Source organism: Musca domestica, unplaced genomic scaffold (assembly GCF_030504385.1).
Source record: "Musca domestica strain aabys unplaced genomic scaffold, Musca_domestica.polishedcontigs.V.1.1 63, whole genome shotgun sequence".
NCBI lineage: Eukaryota > Metazoa > Arthropoda > Insecta > Diptera > Muscidae > Musca > Musca domestica.
Window position 1 is genome coordinate 3,043,455 of NW_026712370.1, and position 20,955 is coordinate 3,064,409.

The 20,955-nt window shown below is 37.1% G+C and overlaps 1 protein-coding gene across 2 annotated transcripts in view; it reads right to left on the reverse strand.

The window, feature by feature from the left end:
• LOC101892414 (homeobox protein 5) overlaps positions 1 to 20,955 on the reverse strand; it is a 73,218-nt gene that overhangs the window by 12,704 nt on the left and 39,559 nt on the right. The window contains exons 5-10 of one of the 2 annotated variants that reach the window (XM_059129611.1): positions 17,552 to 17,763; positions 14,333 to 14,781; positions 13,881 to 14,273; positions 7,047 to 10,250; positions 6,820 to 6,984; positions 6,358 to 6,737 (exon numbers count right to left, since the gene is read on the reverse strand). In XM_059129611.1, coding sequence (XP_058985594.1) covers positions 6,358 to 6,737; positions 6,820 to 6,984; positions 7,047 to 10,250; positions 13,881 to 14,273; positions 14,333 to 14,781; positions 17,552 to 17,763 — 4,803 coding nt within the window. The remainder of the gene's footprint in view (positions 1 to 6,357; positions 6,738 to 6,819; positions 6,985 to 7,046; positions 10,251 to 13,880; positions 14,274 to 14,332; positions 14,782 to 17,551; positions 17,764 to 20,955) is intronic. The other variant, XM_059129612.1, reaches the window with a different exon arrangement.

Consider the following 20,955-nt stretch of genomic DNA (forward strand, 5'->3'; position numbering starts at 1 on the left):
CTTATGACAAAAGTTGCCTATGCAGGTCCACGTCGTCGTATGGACCATAACAATAGACGAATATAGCCATTCGATATTATTAAGATTTTAACAGATTTTATTTATTTATTTATTTTTTTTTGAAAATTTATTTATTTATTTATTTTTTTTTTTTTTTTTTTTTTTTTTGAAAATTGTCAAATTCGTTCCAAATGGTGGAGGCTATTCGAAGTTCGGCTCGGCTGTTGTTTTAGTAGTCATGAATAGCTATATATTTAAAAAACACGTTCATCTTAATATTTATTGTAACATCTTGTGTTTTATAAAGTTTTGCTAACATCTACCCCTTTTATATTCCAAAATGAGTCAAAATATTATTTCAAACCTATTTTTTAACCCGAATTCAATAATTTTTGAAATGCTTTATTCAAAGCATTAAGCCCCTTTATGCTAAAGTACTGCTGCATATCTTTATAAAAATACCAATCCATCACCTAGAAAGTACATTTTCAAAACTAGGGAAAGTCGAGTGTTAGAAATCGCATTCAGAAGACAAAAGTGAGAGAGGGAGGGAGTGAGAAAGCAGACTTGTGTAGTTATGAAATTCTGTTTCGAATAATTCAATATGTAAAACTATAAAAAATAACAAACAGCGAAATGTTCTTAATTTTTTTTGTGGATATATACAAAGTTGAGAAAAATTTCGGAAGTAGTCATAAAAATTACCAATTTTGGGGAGTTGCTTTCATTATCAAAAGAAAAAAGAACATAACATGGAGAAATTTGGAATTGGTGATTAAAAATAAATCTTTAGAGATTGTATTGTTGTTGCTGGTGAGGAGGGGGCGTAATGAGAAAACAGAAAACAAAACTTAACCATTCTGGTAAAACTTACAATTACAATCCAAGTTGCTGAAGAGTTAGGCTGGTCTAATTTATTTATTTTGGTGATTCTGATTGAATACATTTATTTGCCATTTATCAATTTGTGAATTGTAGGTATTTTCATAAATTGTTTATCTTTTTTTCAGTTTTTGGTTGGGGGGTGTAGTTGTTGAACAACAACAACAGGATTTAATGTTGTACTAATTTACTTTGCGACGTTGAAGTGTTTTTCTTTTCTTTTCTTTGCTTTTATTTTCTTTTTATTTCGATTTGGTTTTCAACGACTTTGTTTAAAAACTTCTATGAGCTGTGAATTTTCGCTTTTGGATGTTCATTTTTTTTTTTTTTTTTTTTTGGTTTGTTCAATTTAAAAAAATTGTATAGAAAATACATATTGAAAAAATACAACAACAAATAAACAACAATTATTAATATTTATATACGTTTTTGTGAACAAAGCTAAAATGTAAATGAAATTGGTAAATATTTTTTATAAGAATTTACATATCAGGGAAACAGAAAATTAATTTATATATATTTGTATGTATATAGTATGGGCTAGGGTTTCATCTAATAAAGCAACGAGGGTTTCTTCAACAAACACACATACGTAAGGTTTACTATAATATTAATATTATGTAAAATTATAAAATCAACTTCAAGCCAACAAAAACAATAAAAAATAAATAATAAAAAAATAAGAAGTACGCTGTCTCATTATAAGTGTCCATGACAACACTCAAAATACTGACAGATTTTCAAACATAACCGGGTTAAGTGTTTAAAAAACTAGCGTGCATTTCTCCATAATTTCTAGGAACTGTGAGAAGCAACAAATAGAAATAAAAGTTTGGAAAAATCAAGAGATAAATTCGAATTTTACCGAAACGTTGTATAGGGTTTACTTTTTCTCTAGGTCACAACTTGGCATGACTTTCATTTTTTTTTTTTTAATCTCATATAAATCGACAATTTTATTCCCTCCACCATTCTGGAAGGGTATATTAACTTTGTCCTCCCGCTTGCAATTCCTCGAAATATTTGTAATAGACCCTATTCTGGATCAGCGTAAAATTCTAAGACGATCTAGTGATGTCTGTCTGTCTGTCTGTCTGTCAATCTGTCTGTTGTAATCACCCTATCTTTTGAACGAATTGAGATAGAAGGCTAAAATTTGGCATACATACATAGTTTACCAGTAGGCAGGCTGAGTTCGTAAATGGGGTTTTCGTATAGCCCCCATATAACGGTACCCCCTTATATTTTCATGACTTTAGCGACATTATTTACAAGAATTATTTCGTATTTGATGTTCATAATGGGTGCTACAGCCTATGACAAACATTTTTGTATGCAGGCACCTCCCGCGATTCCGTATTTTGATGATTTCAGCAACATTATTGAAATGGATTTGTTTCGAATTTGGTATTTGAAGTTCGTAATGGATACTACAGACTAAACAGAAAATGGTCCACGTCTTCGTATAGCCCCCATATAAAGGTACCCCCCGATTTTCGGTATTTTGATGATTTTAGCGACACTATTCACCAGAATTATTTAAAATTTTTTTCATTTGATGTTCGTAATGAATACTACAGTTATAGCCCCCAATAATGGTTTTTAACGGATTTTACTGTTTTTGAGAATTGCCAAATTCGTTGCAAATGGTGGAGGGTATTCAAGGTTCGGCCCGGCCGACTTACAGCTTTTTTACTTGTTTTTTTTTTTAATTTTATTTAAGCCGACATTTTGTATACCATTCACCATATATAGTATGGGGGTGAATTGTCTATATAAGTCCAGGATATCGTATATCACCTATATAACGCTACCTCCCGATATTCGGTATTTGGATGATTTTAGCCACATTTTTTCAACGGAATTGTCTGAAATTCTACAGAAGGAGTTCCTTGTGAGTACTTTATTCCCTGAAAAAGAATGGTCTATATAGGTTCACGATATCGGATAGCCCCCATATAACGGTACCTCCCTATATTCGGTATTTTCATGATTATTTACTGGAATTATTTCAATTTTCGTTTTTGAAGTTCATAATGGGTGCTACAGCCTATGACAAAATTTGTTGTATGCTGGTCCACGTCTTCGTATAGCCACCATATAACGGTACCTCCCGATATTCGGTATTTTTATGATTATAGCGACATTATTTACTGGAATTATTTCAATTTTCGTATTTGAAGTTCATAATGGGTGCTACAGCCTATGACAAGATTTTTTGTATGCTGGTCCACGTCTTCGTGTAGCCCCCCATATGACGGTACCTCCCAATACTCGGTATTTTTATGATTTCAGCAACATTATTCACCGGAATTGTAAAAAAAATCATAATGAAAGTTCGTAATGGGTACTACAGTCGTATTTAGGTTCACGTTTTCGTATGTCCCCCATATAACGGTACATCCCGATATTCGATATTTTGATGATTTTAGCCACATTATTCACCGGAGTTGTTTCACATTTGGTATTTGATGTAATGGGTACTACAGCCTGTGACAAAAAATTTCGTAAGCAGGTCCACGTCTTCATACAACAGTTTTAATTTAAGTGGTAGTTTCCGGAAGTATTTTCAAGTTCCTTCCAAATGGTGGAGTGTATTAAAAGTTCGCCCTGCCGAACTTAGCTGCTTTTTTTAGTTGTCCATATTATTTGAGTCAAAGCATTGCTTAAGACATTTATATTTCGTAGGACAATAGTTCTATAGTGGTGATGCCCCAAATAATTAACTGTAAGTTAATATTCTAATTTCTCAGCATGTAGTATTAGTTTCCGTAAGAACTTTTCAATATTTGTTAAATTTTTTGTATATCACATATATCCCACTTAGCTAAAATATCAAAAATGTTACCATTTCGAAGGGGACTAGGGGATCAGCTCTAAACACATTTTTATACCCTCAGCCATATGGCTAGAGAGGGTATATATAATTTGATACGGTCAAAACGAGCCTCTTCGAAATAATGGGGTTAGACCCTAGGTCTCTTTGGACCAAATCCATTTCAGGACATTTGGAGTCGATGTAGCGATGTCCGACCGTCCGAATTTCTATTGGTCTCGCACGTTAACTCTCGAAAGGTGTATCTGATTTGGTATAAACTGGGTACATCGCAATATTATTATCAAACTTAGATCTAGTTCGGCGATGGACAATGTCGGCCCATTCCTTCTGGTATCTCCACCATAAAAGGTCGACATTTTCAAAAAAAAATGTTTCACTGCACAGAAAGAGAAAGGATGATCCGATTTTCCTCCTACTTTGCAAATCATATTATTTGCATCAGTGTTAGGTCAGGTGCGAAAATGGTCCACTCCATCTAGTACCTCACCTCCAATGGGTTAAAAATTTGAATATTTATATCTCTTATGAAACACGATATATCCATCCAATTCTTTTCAAATTTCACAAATCTGAATATTTTTTATAACACAAGATCTGGTGCGAAGGTTCGATGTATCGGCTCACTCCTTCTGGTACCTTCCCTACAAAGGGCTAAAATTTGGAACAATTATAACTGTTATAAAATTTGAAATATGAGTCCGATGGTCTTCAAATTTGGTACATCTTAATATTTCAACCAACACAATATCTGATATAAAGAACCGATATAATGGACCACTGCTTCTGATACCTCTCCCACATAAACAGGCATCCGATTGCATGCAGACTTGTTATAAAGTTGGTAGATATCGGACCATTTCTTCTGATACCTCCCCCACAAAGGGTCGAAGTTTTGAATAACCAAAACAATTATAATATCCGAAATAAACATCCGGTTCTCTTCACATTTCGTACATCCCATTATTTCTACTAATCCAATGTCTGGTGCGAAGATCGAATCGGCCCACTCCTTCTGGTGTCTCCCCCCAAAGGGTCAAAATTTTGAATAACCACGAAGTTCTAAAAATGCGAAATTAACATCCGATTCCACTCAGACTTGGTACATCTCAATATTTCCATCAACACACGATTTGCTATAAAGATGGTAGAGATCGGACCATTCCTTCTGATACCTCCCCCACAAAGGGTCAAAATTTTGAATAACCAAAATGATTATAATATCCAAAATAAGCATGCGGCTCTCTTCATATTTCACACATCCCATTATTTCTACTAATACAAGATATGTTATGAAGATGGGATATATCGGTCCACTCCATTAAGAACATCACCCACAAAGGTTCAAAAATTTGAACATTCATGAATTAATAAAAAAAGTTTAACCTTTGAGGGGTGGTTCTTAATGGAGTGGGTCGATATTGTCCATTTTCGCACCTGACCTAGCACTCATAAAAATATTAGGATATGCAAAGTTGGCGGAAAATTGGAAGATCCTTTTTGTGTTCTAAAGGGTAAAGCTTTGACCTTTTATGGGGAACATACCAGATAGAGTGGACCGATAATACACATCTCTATAAGTATGTACCACATCGGATACTTCCTTCGAGAGTATTGTGCTCACCAACCAGATAGATGTATGGATACCCCTAGATCGACTCCAAATGTCCTGCAACGGTTTTGGTTGACAAACACCTTAGTTCTAAACCAGTTATTTCGATTAGGCACGTTTTGGACGTGTAAAATGTAATATACCTTCTTTAAGCAGAAAACACAAAAATGTAGGAATTTGGTATACTTCGAGGCCTGTAGTAGCATTTTATGATGAACGATTTTGTCTAAAATGTTATTCTAATACCATCGCATTTAACTTTTCTAACAAAAAATCACCCAAAATACTTCTTTAATGACTTAACTGAGGTTTAATTTATTCGGAAATAAATCCGCCCCGAATTTGAGGGAGTAATATTACCTAAAGCACTATATACATAAAATGCATGGAATCCAAGGAATCTTAACTGAAAGATCGACAAAACTTTAACAATAGATGTAATCCCCTACCTGACTTTGGATACCTAGAGGTTTAATTTTTCGAGACTTTGAAATACGTATCTCTTATTTTTTATCTCTAAAATTAGAAAATTTTCTATTTTTCTTTAATTTAGGAATTGTGTGGCACATTCAGGAACGAATGTTTAGGAAGGCATTATTATCCGCAATAATCCTTAAAAAAATCATGAATATTTTCCCAGACTCCGATGCCATATAAAATTGTCAGATATCCTGTTGATCTAGAGTTTTCATATACTTTTGAAGTTCGAGTTAATCTCTCGCAGCGATTTCAATTCGGAAATTATAGAATAAAAACCAACCAATTAAAGCAATATTAAAAATCGGCAATGAAATTAAACCAAAAAGCAAATTATAACCAAAACTCCAAAAACCAACAACTCAACAAAAATTCACACAAATTTTTCTTTCGCTAAAATATCAGTATGTTTGATATGGGTATGTGGGTAGGTAGGGTAGGGTAGGGTAGCTTTCTTTTGTCATTACAACAAGGACGTTTATGAATGTTTTTCTTTTTGTTGTGTGTGTTTTTTTTTTTTTTTTTTTTGTAATTTTTGGGGGAATCTTACTTGCCGCACACCTTGCAGGGAAATTCGGTTATGTCTTTGTTGTTGGCATTGTTGGGATCTTTGGAATTGGCATTGCCTGGCCCGCCCAGTGACTGATTGCCACCGTTTGTCGTCGGCAATGCATTGGAACCGGCATTTCCGGCAGCATTCTGACTGCCATGATGATGTTGGTGATGCTGGTGATTTGCTGAGGAGGATGAGGCTGTGGCTGTTGTGGCATTGGGATTAGTGTTGTTGCTTGGATTGTTGTTGTTACTGTTATTGGAATTGATAGCTTGGTTATGGCTGCTAATGTTGCTGTTCTGGTTGTTGCTGTGGGCATTACGACCATAGGTGTGAATGCGTGTGTGACCATGCAACGCAGCTTTTGAGGAAAAGCTCTGCAAAAATTTCGCACAATGGGTTAGGTTGCAAAGCTTGTGTTGGCTGGGTTAGGGGAGCAGTGGTGTTGTTAATACTTACCGCTGAACAATCGGGTATTTCACATACATAGGGCTTGGGGTCGACTGTATGGGGCTGGATCTGGGGTGGTGTCTCCGTTTTGAGGTGGGTCACTTTATAGTCCACACATAGCTTCTTCCAGAAATAATACATTTGCACACATTCTCCGGTCGATTTTGTGGTGAGCTAAGGGTGCAGAAATTGTATGGTTAATAAAGTCTAAGGGAAGTATATTGTTTCGAACCTACCTCCTTGGAAATTTTACTAAACTCCTTGCCATATTTCTCCAGACCCTTGAGAAAACATTCCAGTTCTTGGGAGGACCATTTCATTTGGAAGGAGTTGGATTGCGTCTGCAAGAGATTCAAAACTGCCGTGGCCGTATTGCCTTGGGCCTGTAGCAATGTGTGAAGAGCCACCTCTTCTGTGTGGCTACCCAGAGGCACGGCCGAAGATTTACTCAAGTCGATGAAACGCATTAGAATTTTCTCATCTGGCTGGCATTCTGGACGCCACATCAACTCGGCCGTTACGGTTTCTTCGATGTCAGCCGTCTGGGTGGGCTGATTAAATGCAGGTATCGCAGCCTGATAGGCGGAGCCCAAGTTCACCTTGGACTCATCCGAGAAGTCCACCAAACCCACGGGGTCATCGTCAAAATCATCGAAATTGTCAAAGGAGAGCAGGGAGCAACCCAGCTCCTTGAGAACATTGCAATAGAGCCCATGACCCTTGCGTTCTGGATTAAGGATGGGTGCCGGTGTATAGTGGGTCCTGGAGGGTTTGCGCAACTTCGATTTGTAGGGCGAGAGGGCCTGATATTTGGAATATGATTGGGAGTTGGAGGAGTCGTGGGACGAAGAATGCAAACCTCCGGCCTTCAGGCGCCTTTTGAGTATGGAATTTGTTTGATTGGAGAGGGGTTGCAACGACGTGGATGTGGAGTGATGCAGGGAGGAATATGTGTGGCTACTCCGTGAGGGAGCCAATATCCGATTGCTGGACTGATGTTGTGCCGGGGAGTTCAGGTGATTGCTGCCACCACTACTGCCGCAGCTACTGGAAATGGCCTCGGGTTGCGCTTCTAATTTGATTTCAATTTTATCGGTGGTACCACTGGTGGCATAGATTATTGGTTGCATTAAGGCCTCGTTGAGAGAGTTGATGTGTTGTTGTTGTTGTTGCTGCTGCTGCTGGGAAGAAGCCATAAAATGTGGTTGTTGCTGCTGTTGGGATATCTGTGCATTTCCTGGGTTTTGGGAGCTTTGTACTTGTGGTGTTGTTGTTATTGTTTGTACATTATAATGTATTGTTGTTGCTGCTGTTGTTGTGCTGCTGGTGGTGGTGGACACATTCGGGGAGCTTTGTAGGTTATTTGGGGGTAAACTCAAAATCAGTTGATTCACATCATTGGTGGTGGACACCTGGCCACCATCCAGGCTTAATTTGAGAGACGTCTGTTGTTGTTGTTGTTGGCTGGGAACTCCTTGATGGCTGTAGCCCAGGTTTTGGCTCAAGTGTTGCTGAAGTTGCTGTTGTTGAGGAATGTTTGGAATTTGCTGTGTCTGTTGTTGTTGCTGCTGCTGTTGCATGGAATTGACAATTTTCAGTTGACCAAAATCGCGGGGTGACGACGAAAGCAGTGGGTCCTCGGAGTTGGGCATCATTTGCGATTGCAGACTCAGGCCCGGCAGATAATACAAATCGATGATATTTTCCTGTTGACTTTCACAGTTCAAATTAATTTGATCATCCGTGAGGACCTCCCGCAACACTTCCTTCACCTCCTCGGCGGTGCCAATGCCACTGGTAAAAAAGGACTCGGACAGGGGCGAGGTGGCATTTCTGGAATCGCTTAGGAATTCTTGATCTTCGTCGAGAAAGGCAAATTCCCGCAAATCACATTCGGTGTCTGCCCCAGAGCCACTCAGCAAATCTTCCACCTTGATGTTGGAATCGAAGGAATGGTCCTCGAGGACATTTTTCAATTTCAAGCCACCATCATTGTCCTGATCCCCGGGACCATTGTTACCTCCGCCGCCACCACCCCCACCACTCAGCAGGGACTCGTTGAAGAAAATGTTTTGATTATCGCCAAAATGATGATTGTCCTCAATGTAGGGCGATGTTTGGGTGACATTTTCATGGCTCGAGGGGGGTGTGGGATAGGCCAGGGGCGAGTGCAGTGGAGAATTTAAATTTCCAGCAAATTGATGGCCCTTCAAATCATTTGGCAAACTCAAGGTGTGGGAACGCAGGTTGTTTTGACTAAGGATAGACGATGACGACGTGGACATGGACGACGAAGAATTCTGCATGATCAGCTGCTCTTTGGAATGGAAATGTTGGAAATTTGGTAAAGTTTGTTGTTGTTGCTGTTGTTGGCAGGTATTTTGATAGTGCTGCTGCTGCTGCTGTTGCTGAGAGTCCATAATATTACCACCACTCGTATTACTACTCTCCATAACCTCAAAGTGTTCGGAATGTTCAGAGGTTGTGGGTGGGGTATTAAGGCTATTACTCTCCAGCTTTAGACCATGATCAGCGGAATTATTGGCCTCTTCGCTCAGCAATTGCATGGTGTCCACGGTTTGCAACAACATTTCAGCCTCACTGACATTATAGACCTCAGCATCGCCGAACAAGCCCCCAGCAGCCTCACTCGTATAAGTGACCGTATACACCTCACCACTGTTGCTGTCCGATCCCTGGGCAATGGTCAGAGACAGGGGAGTGCCATCGGCCAGAGTTAGATTTGTCGTGGTGGTGTTGTTATTTTGATTCTGATGTTGTTGCTGCTGCTGTGACATTTGTTGTTCATCGGCGGGTTTCTTCATTTTCCCTTTGGTGGTGACCACCTGCACCTCTGAGGGTATTATGACACTGCAATTATTTTTATTCGTTATTATCTGACGTGATATTCCGCCCAGCGGCATATTGGGATTGGGTTGTTTCTGGGTCACCGCTATGCGGGTGCCACGTTTCAACAATTCTATAAGGGTTGAGTCTTTGGGATCGGTTGATGTGGAACGAGAGGTCGTTGTATTGATCGTTGTTGCTGCTCCCGCTGCTGCAGCTTGGAGTTTCGTTGAATTTGTGGACGTAGAGGCAGTGGTTGTACCCACACCTATGTTGTTCATTGTCTTTTGTTGTTGTTGTTGTTGTGGTTTGTTATTGTTGTTACTATAAATCTCTATACTTTGTGGTAAATTCATGTCAGGCATGTTGAGCATGGTTTTGGGGGAATTTTTAATATTTGTTGTTGTGGTGGTTGTTGAAGTTGCTGTCATTTGTTGTTGTTGCTGTTGCTGCTGTTGTTGGTGATTCTGCTGCCCGTTTATTGTATTCTGTTTGGGATTCAGAAAACTGTCCAAATCACTAATTGATCGTCGCATTGTTGTTGGATTGCCTTGATTGTTGTTTGAGGGCGGAGCAGGAACGGCAAAGGCACCCTGGAAAAAACGGGAGGAAAATGGAAAATAGAGATAAATATATAAAGATAAAGAAAAAAATGTAGAAACAAATTTGGAAAATATCGGTCGATCTTGCCCGCAGCTGAATACCCCCAGAATATACCCAAATACATAAATACGGACTTGGGCCATGTAAGATCTGCGACTGGCGAAACGGCTGAAGCTAGAATCTTAACAATTTTCATGTGTGGGCCACAGTTGATGTGTGGGGGTGATTTATGGAGGGATTTTGGAACTTCGAACTAAAAAATTAATCCACAAAATCGGGCAAACGCATAGAGCTAGAATTCTGAAATTTGCAATGAGGGTCGCTGGGTGGGTCTGAGATAGATGTATGAATGCTTTTTGGAAATTTCGAAGTGCGAGTGTACAAAAAGTACTTAAATGCACCAAATTCGGTACTATAAGTTAGAAGCTAGATTTCTCAAATATGGGTTGTGGGTCGCTGATCGGGTGAAGGATTGATTCTACAAATATACTAAAAGTACTAAAACGCACTAAATTTGACACCATTAAATAGAAGCTAGAGTTTTAAAATTTTGATCGAAAATCGCTGATGGGGTGTAAGATAGAAGTACCAAAGTTTTTTTTTGGAAATTTAGACTATGCAGAGAGATGTAATCAATTTCAGACTGCTGTCATTTCTAAGCCACTTATCCGACAACTGTTAAAATTATTCTAGTGACAGCTCATTATATTATTTACAAGCGTACAAAAGCATTTTGATGAGAATTTTCCAGAACAAAAGTTATTCGTGATGGAATTCAAGCGTGATAGTGTGATTTCTTTATATTTGGCTGGAAAACCACAAGTGGCTATCGTTAGAGCACTCCAGCATTTAAATGTGAATAAATTCTACCACCGCTCGTTACCGTGATACTGGTAGCGTAGCCCGACGGCAGGGAAGTGGACGGAAGAAAACAGCAACATCAGCAGAAATGGTTCGAAAAGAAAAGAAGCGAATTGATCGAAACCCGCGTCGCAGTGGCCGAAAAATGAAAAATGAGCTCGGGGTAAAACCATTGAAACTCCAAAAATTGCAAGAACTTACACTGCAACAGAAAGAAAATAGACTCAAAAGAGCTAAAGAGTTGCTTCGCTTGGGCGAAAGTGGTGAACTGCCGAATTTGGTTCTTTTCTCCAATGAGAAAACATTCGTTGTCCAGAAGTCTGTAAACAAACAAAATGATCGTGTTTACTTGCCAAAGAGGTCAGCTGAAAATGTGCACCCTGGGTTGGCCACCAGAACTCAAGCGCCGGCCATGGTGATGGTGTGGGCCGCCATAACAGCCGATGGTCGCTCTCCGCTCGTATTAATCGACCGTGGCATCAGAATAAATAATAAATGCCGAATATTATCGCGAAAATATTCTGGAGGTTGTATTAAAGCCTTGGGCACGCACACATTTTGGCCGCAGACCTTGGACATTCCAACAAGACTCAGCAAAATCGCACTCAGCACGCGCCACCCAAGAATGGTTACAAAATGAGGTTCCTCGCGTCATTTCCAGCACACAATGGCCACCAAAATCTCCGGATACCAATCCGTTGGACTATTGTATCTGGAGTAGTTTGGAAAGCAAGGTTGCACTAAAAAATACCAAAGTGTCGATCACCTCAAGCAAGTGCTTCGCCGGGAATGGGCCAAAATATCGCAGAGCAACATTCGGGCAGCACGTGACGGTTTCATTGGCCGTTTGAAGGCCATAATTCGTGCCAAAGGTGACCAATTCGAACAAATCTAAACTTATTCTAAAATTTGATGCTATTTCCGACATTTTTTGCTTTCATTCAATAAAATTAAAAAATTAAAAATTATGACGTTTGACTTTGTTGTAGTTTTTTATCTCACCCTGTATAATTTTCGAAAAGGACTAAATTTGTTGAAATTTGAAAATAGCTATAATTAGACCCTAGGTCAAATCCGTTTCAGAACATGTGGAGCCTAAGGATTGTCGTCCGTCCTTCTGTCTCTCTCTCTCTCTCTCTCTCTCTCTCTCTGGCTGATGCACACTATACTCTCGAAGGGAGTATTTGATTTGGATCAAGCTTAGTACGCCGTAATATTATTATCTAAATTAGAGCGAGGTTCGGAGATGAGAAAAATCGGTTCGGTAGCACATTCCAATATTTTCCGGTATCTAACTCACAACGGGCAAAATTTGGAATAATTATAACACTCATGAAATTTATCCGATCTCTTAAAATTTTACACATGGCATTTTTGAGTGGTACAGTATTTATACCCTCCACCATACTATGGAGGGTATATTAAATTTGTCATTCCGTTTGTAACTCCTATATATATTCTTGATCAGCGTAAAATTCTATGTCGATTTAGCCATGTCCGTCTGCCTGTCTGTTTGTTGTAATCACGCTATCTTTCGAACGAATTGAGATACAAGGCTAAAATTTTGCACACCTGTTTATTTTTCCAGTAGACAGGTTAAGTTCGTAAATGGGCCATGTAGGTCCAAGTTATCATATAGCCCCCATATAACGATATCTCCCGATATTCGGTATTTTGATGATTTTAGCGACATTATTCATCTGAATTATTTCAAATTTGGTATTTCAAGTTCGAAATGGGTACAACAGCCTATGACAGAAAATTATCTGGGCAGGTCCAAGTCTTCGTATAGCCTCCATATAACGGTACCTCCCTATATTCGGTATTTTGATGATTTTTGCGGCATTATTCACCGGAATTCTTTCAAATTTGGTATTTGAGATTCGTGATGGATACTACAGCCTATGACAGAAAATTGTCTGTGCCCCCATATAACGGTACCTCCCAAAATTCGGTATTTTGATGATTTTAGCTCCATTATTCACCGGAATTGTTTCAAATTACGTATTTAGAGTTTGTAATGGGAACTACAGTCTGTGACAGAAAAATGTCTATGCAGGTCCAGGTCTTCGTAAAGGCTCCATATATCAGTACCTCCCTATATTCGGTATTTTGACGAGTTTAGGTACAGCGACTCTCAAATTTCAGATGATAGAGATGGCTATTACATGTTTTTTTCGAATTATCAAAAATGAAGTCAAATTTCTTTATAGCTTTCGTTGACCTTTTTACCCCTTAACAATAACTATTTCGAATGTTCCTGGGAACGCAAAAGGGAACCCACTTAGCAAATTTCACATTCTCAGCTCTATCCGCTCAATGAATTTATACGTTGTATAACATTTTGTGTCAAATCATTTTGTAAATTCGTAATTTGACATGCTACGATCCTGTTTAAAGGGTCCGCTTTCGGGTTTCCATCCAAGTTATCTTTGTATTGTTATAGGTTTCCTGGGAATATTAATCCAAAATTTTTAAAAAAAATTTGGAAGAGGGGTAAATTTTCCCCTTACACGCCCATACGAGTTCTCTCTTGTTAGCTCCACTTTTACAATCTTCAGAGATTTTCCATTGGTTTAAAAAAAATGCATTTTTTTTTTTCTTCTACTATTCCCAGTTCCATTCAAAAGTTCTCACATTTCAATGTATGTATTTAAGTAAATAATCAAATGTTGAAGGTATTTTTCTGTCAGGAAATGTACTAAAATTTCCTAACTTGTTAATTTATTCTCTAATTTAACCCCCCACCGCCAACCTACCTTATTCAAATCTTTACTCCTTTTGCTGATGATTTTCTCCTCGATCAAAGCCCGCACACCAATGCTCGCCGTCTGCAGGGGTGGGCCATTGTTTTCTTTCTTTTCGCTTTTCTTCGTTTCGGGATCCTTTTTAAAGTAGCCACCGTGCAGACGCATGTGGCCATTCAAGGCGGGTACATTTTTAAATTTGCGATGGCAAAGATTGCATTCGACGGGTTTTTGATCGATTTTCACCAAATTAAAGAGTTGGGGATTTGACATGGCATTGGAGAGGTCAATATCGATTTCTTCCTCTTTGACTTTGGTGGTGACCACAGAGGCCGCTTCACCTGATGCACTCGAATCTGTGGTGATTTCGTCCACGGTTATGGCCACATTTTGGGAGGAGTTGAGCTGGAAATAAAAACATTCATTTATTTGTTCTTCAATACCGTAAACATTTTCAACCTTACCAATTGCATGTTCCATGTCCTGGGTCTTGGCGCCTGCTGCTGCTGTTGATTTGCCACTACGGCCGGCTGGGGATTTGTATCAATTTTATATGACTGAGAACTCGTGGGTGATGAGACGGTAACCTGGGCCGTTGTTTGCTTGGTTTGTCGCATAATTTTACTTATCAAATCCAATTGTTCACGTGTCAGACCATCTCCTTCCAAATTGCCACTATTATCGGTCAGGGTTATTGTGGCCCCCGGGCCAGAGGTTATACTACTTGTCGACGACATTGAGGATGTTGTAGAGGTGGGTGACAGCAGGGTAACACCTGTTGTCTTCAAGGGTACATTTAAAGCTTTCAATTCTTCTTCGGTTAAAGCTATACCAGTGGCGGCATCTACCACTGTGCCACCGTTCGACAGATATGTTCCTAGACAGGTGGCACCGTCCGGTGAACTGGCATCACCTGAAAAATGAAATGTTAGTTGTATTTGTGTTCTATTTTTATACCCTCCACCATACATAGTATGGATGGTATATTAAGTTCGTCACTCCCTTTGTAACTTATCGAAATAATAATTGAGCGTAAAATTCTAAGACGATTCTTTATTCGTTTTGACTCTAGCGTTATACAACAGTCGGACGGACGGAGAGGGCTAGTCCGTCCGACTCTTGTAATAACGCTAAAGTCAAAACGAATAAAGATAGGAAGCTAAAGTATTGCACAGCTCAGCCTTTGTATACAGGAAGGTCAAGTTCGAAGATAGGCTATATCGGTCCACGATATCGCATGACCCCCATATAACGGTGCCTCCCGATATTCGGCATTTTGATACTTGTACCTAATTTTTTCAATGAAATTGTCTGAAGAATCACAAAAGGAGTTCCTTCTGAGTAATTTACCCCCTGGAAGAGTAGTGTCTACATAGGTCTACGATATCGTATATCCCCCATATAACGGTACCCCCCGATATTCGGACGATTTTAGTGACTCAATTCACCTGAATCGTTTCAAATTTCGTATTCGAAGTTTGTAATGGGTACTACAGCCCATGCCTAAAATTTCGTTTGCAGGTCCACGTCTTTGTATGGCACCCATATAACAGAACCTCCCGATATTCGGTATTTTTAAGATTTTAGCGAGTTAATTCACTTGAATTGTTTCAAATTTCGAATTCGAAGTTTGTAATGGGTACAATAGTCTATGACTAAAAATTTCGTTTGCAGGCCCACGTCTCCGTATAGTCTCCATATAGGATACCTCCTAATATTCGGTGTTTTGATGACTTTAGCGACATTATTCGTATTTAGAGTTTGTAATGGGAACTACAGTCTATGATAAAAATTGTCTACACAGGTCCAGGTCTTCGTATAGGCCGCATACAGGGTGAGATGAAAAAACTTCAACCAAATTCAGACTGCTGTCATTTCTAAGCCACTCGTCCGACAGCTGTTAAAATTATTCGTGATGGAATTCAAGCGTGATTGTGTAATTCCGTTATATTTGGCTGGAAAACCACAAGTGGCTATCGTAAGAGCTCTCCAGCATTTAAATGTGAATAAATCTTTTGTGTCTCGTACCATCGCTCGTTACCGTGACACCTGTAGCGTCAAGGATGTGGACGGAAGAAAACAGCAACATCAGCAGAAATGTTTCGAAAGTGAAGAAGCGACTTGATCGAAACCCGCGTCGCAGTGGCCGAAAAATGGCTCGTGAGCTGAACATATCGCAATATTCCATTCGGCAAATATTGAAAAATGAGCTCGGGGTAAAGCCATTGAAATTCCAAAAAGTGCAAGAACTTATACCGCAAAGGAGAGAAAATGGGCTCAAAAGATCTAAAGAGTTGCTTCGCTTGGCCGAAAGTGGTGAACTGCCGAATTTGGTTTTCTCCGATGAGTAAACATTCCTTGTGCACCTTCGGTTGGCCACCAGAACTCAAGCGCCGGCCATAGTGATGATGTGGGCCGCAACAACAGTCGATGGTCGCTCTCTGCTCCTATTAATCGATCGTGGCATCAGAATAAATGCCGAATATTATCGCGAAATTCGCGATATTCTGGAAGGTGTATTAAAGCCTTGGGCACACAAACATTTTAGCCGCAGACCTTGGACATTCCAACAGGACTCAGCACCATCGCACTCAGCACGCGCCATCCAAGAATGGTTACAAAATTAGGTTCCTCGCTTCATTTCCAGCGCATAATGGCCACCAAAATCTTGTGTCTGGAGTAGTTTCGAAAGCAAGGTTGGTACTAAAAAATGCAAAAGTGTCGATCACCTCAAGCAAGCGCTTCGCCGGGAATGGGCCAAAATACCCCCATATATCGGCACCTTGCGAGATTTTAACAGAATGTTTAATGGATTTTATTTTTATTTTTTGAAAATGTCCTAAATTGTTCCAAATGGTGGTTGGTATTCAAAGTTCGTCCCGGCCGAATTTACTGCTTTTTACTTGTTTTTTCTCACCCCGTTTATCAGTACCTCTCTTTATTCGGTATTTTAACAATTTTAGGTACAATCTTCACCGAAATTGTTTGAAATTTCGTATTTGAAGTTCCTAATAGGTACTGCAGCCTGCGACTGAAAATTGTCTATGCTGGTTCAGGTCTCCGTCCTCCTCCCTTTTTTACATTATTTTTTTTTTCAAGTTTAATGTATTGAATATCGTAGTATATAATGGCTATATTCGGTATTTTTAAGATTTAACAGGATTTTAAACGGATTTTATTTATTTATTATTAGTATTATTATTATTATTATTATTATTATTATTATTATTATTATTATTATTATTATTATTATTATTATTATTATTAGTATTATTATTATTATTATTATTATTATTATTATTAGTATTATTATTATTATATTATTATTATTATTATTATTATTATTATTATTATATTATTATTATTCTTATTATTATTATTATATGATTATTATTATATTATTATTATTATTATTATTATTATTATTATTATTATTATTATTATTATTATTATATTATTATTATTATTATTATTATTATTATTATTATTATTATTATTATTATTTATTATTATTATTATATTATTATTATTATTATTATTATTTATTTATTTTATTTTATTTATTTATTATATTTATTTATTTTTTTTTTTTTGAAGTAGCCGAATATGGGAAGGGTATTTAAAGTTCGGCCCTGCCGAATTTATGTTTTTTTAATTGTTTTTGTGCTATTTTTCCGACTTACCGTTTGCCGTGGCAGGGGATAAACTTAGATTTGAATTGGAATTATTATTTTGGGAACCAGACAGAGTTTGATTTTGATGTTGCGTTACAATACCGGCGTGATGATTTTCCGTATGTCGTCGCAGGGAACGTGCATCACAATACGATTTGCCACAACCTTCAGCTTTGCATTCGTATGGTTTTTTATTACGATGGGTCATCATATGTCCATTTCTGAAAGAAAAAAAAATAAATTGAAATACATATTAAAAAAAAATTACAAAATATCTACACAATCAACAGAGATATAGATTGGGCAAAAATTGGTGTCACACACACCAGATATTCCTTATCGTAACCTATATAACCCTACATATTTACCAGTTATTAGTGTGGAGATGAGATATATCACTTCATTGTTTCTGGTTCTTCTGAGATTTACAAATGACCACCTCAATTATTTAATTTTTTTTTTTGAAAATTGTCGTACTATTACATAATTAGTATTAATAAAAGTATCTTTAATTTCTAATTAATATTAATTATAATATATTCAATATTCAAAAAAAAAAAAAAAAATTTGAACAACATTCCATGAAATTGGAAAATTTGTCCATCATCAATTCTTGATATGTGTCACATATTGTGACGGCTTCTAATATTTCACCTGCATATGGCGAAGAGGATGTTTTTTTTTAACTTAAGGGGAATCTTTTTCATGGTTCGACATGACACGACTCTTTACATTGACTTTTTATCTTCTACTTCGTTCATTCGTTCGTCTCCGACATATGCTTATCACACTGAATGTCTGTTATCTCACCCACTTAAATGATTTCCGGCACGGTGATGAATTTCTTTGACAGCTACTAAAAAGAAATGTGTTAACACGTGGAACAGAATGTGACGCCAACAAATCAAATTCTTTGGTGCCATCCCACCACAAAAAAAATATTTTTTTTTTTCTAAACCAACAACATTAATAATAAACAAATTTTTTAAGGTGCCACAAAATTGTCATAATCAGCTAAATAAACATATAATGGATATTAGGGTGGTATGGGGTGGTTGGATGCAAATAATGTTATTTATTTTATTATTTTGAATTTTGGATTTAATTGTATAATTTATTTTGATTGGATTTTTTTACCCGATCGACACGAACCCTATAGAATTAATGGAATTATTTGATCAAAATCTAGATATAGCTCCCATATAAATCTTCGTACAATATGTCCTTTATTGTGCAGAAAAGGAGCCTGCTTTGTATATGGATCTGAAATTCTAAAATCTAATACAGCGGACTCTATTGGTTTCTAGGAATTGCATATGGAGACCTTGAAATAGTTGGACAAAAATATTAGATGTGAGTCCATTGTTCAATAGCCTTACTAAGATCTCCCTTGATAAATTTCAAAATGAAAGATTTTTTATGACTTACGGTGGAAAATTTTAACATTTTTCTATTATTCTTTCCGAAAAAGGAAAAACATGAATAAAATATAAAACCTTTAAAGTTTGAAAATTTAGGCCAATCTATGAAGTTTTCATTAAAAAAAATTGTCAAACTGAACAAATTTTGCATTTTGAGTACCAAAAATACCCAACACGAATTATTGGAATGAATAAGTTTGATTATTTAACACCTCGAAATATTGGTTTCCCATATAGAAAAGTATATATGTATCTTGATACCTCAGCGAGCTAAGAAGATCTAGCTTTTATGCCCGTCCGTTCATCTGTCCATGTTAATTTTTGCATAGAGGATGGAAATTTTGCATGGAGGTGGGGTTATGGTCAGAATAGAAGCCTATTGCTTTTAGAGATGATCGCAAAATATTTAGGGGTGGAAATGGACCAACAACTGAAAAATTTCCTGATTTTGTAGTTGCTTTCCAGGGCACAATTATGAACCAATTGGGCTAGAACTTATGGCTGGGCAGAAGCCTTCCGATTTTGATGGGTAATATTTAGTGTGTGAAATAGACCATAAATAAATAAATAAAAGTTAAATTTTCCATTAAACCGAGAACATTTTTAATCCCGGAGAAATCACAAGTAGACGATAAGGTAAATTCTGATCTGTAGATGCCGATAGTAAATATATCGGATATATATAGCGAAATATATACAATGTGTATATACAAAGGTAGGGGATGTTACCTAGAATGCTTATATCTCAAGAATGGCTGGACCGATTTTGATAAATTTTCTCAATTCAGAATGCTCTCTCGGCATACAGGGATAAAATTTAAAAAATCTCATAAAAAAATGCCAATAATGATGTTAATATAGATTTTGTAGTATTTTGTGACATTTTTTTATTTTTTCATATTTTTTTATCGCATGCGATTTTTTCAATTTGACTTATAATATTGAGGTGTACATTTTGTAATATTTTTTCACCTTACAACACAGGTTCGGGTTATTATATACCGACAGCAATTATCGACCGATCCTCACGAAAATTTTCATAAGGGTAGAGTTGGGCTCAGAAAGGCTAGGCCTATTGTTTTTAAAGATGTACGGAATATATAGAAGGTTTGAAATGGATAAATAACTAAAAAATATCCTGATTTTGCAGCCTTTATAAAGTTCACAAATAGAAACCAAAGGACACGAAATGTCGTTTGAAGTTAGAGTTTAGGACAGTGGGTAGAATAGACCACTACTTTTGTTTGAAAAAAATACAAATATTTCCATTCTACCGAAACGCTGAAAATAACTTACAGGCGAACTTCTGTTTTTTATTCAGATTTTGCCAAATATCGTAGACAAGCAAATCATAAATTTGGAGATACAGAGGGCCTCTTGCATTTGGAGATGATCGCAAAATACTTAGGGGTTGTAAAATGGACCCCAAAAACTAACAACACGACGGAATGTGTAAATATTGGGCAAATTCCCCTGGTCAAAAAAAAAAAAAAAAAAAAAAAAACTAAGGGTAATATTTGGCTAGTGCCCTATGACATAATTTCAAGAGAAAATCTTCCAAAATAGATTTGGACATAAGAGGCTGGTAACATATTGTAGTGTTGTAGGGTATCACAAGGTCGGCCCCGCACTACTATAGCCTTTGCTTATTTGTTATATATTTGTTTCTATTATTATGTTTTCTATATTATGTTTCCAAATTTGTTTTATTTATTTATTTTATTTATATATTATTTGTGTTTCTATTTATTTTAGTTTTGCTTATTTATTATTGGATAATTTATTTATTTATTTATTCAATTCATTAATTATTCAATTATATATTTATTTATATGTATTATTATTATTCATTCTTTATATTATTTATTCTTTCATTTATTGCTTTATTTCTACATTAATTAGTTTGTTTATTCTGACACATACAGGGTTGCCCATATTCGACGGACCCATCTGGCAACGCCATAACTTTTGACAGAGATGTCACATTGCTTA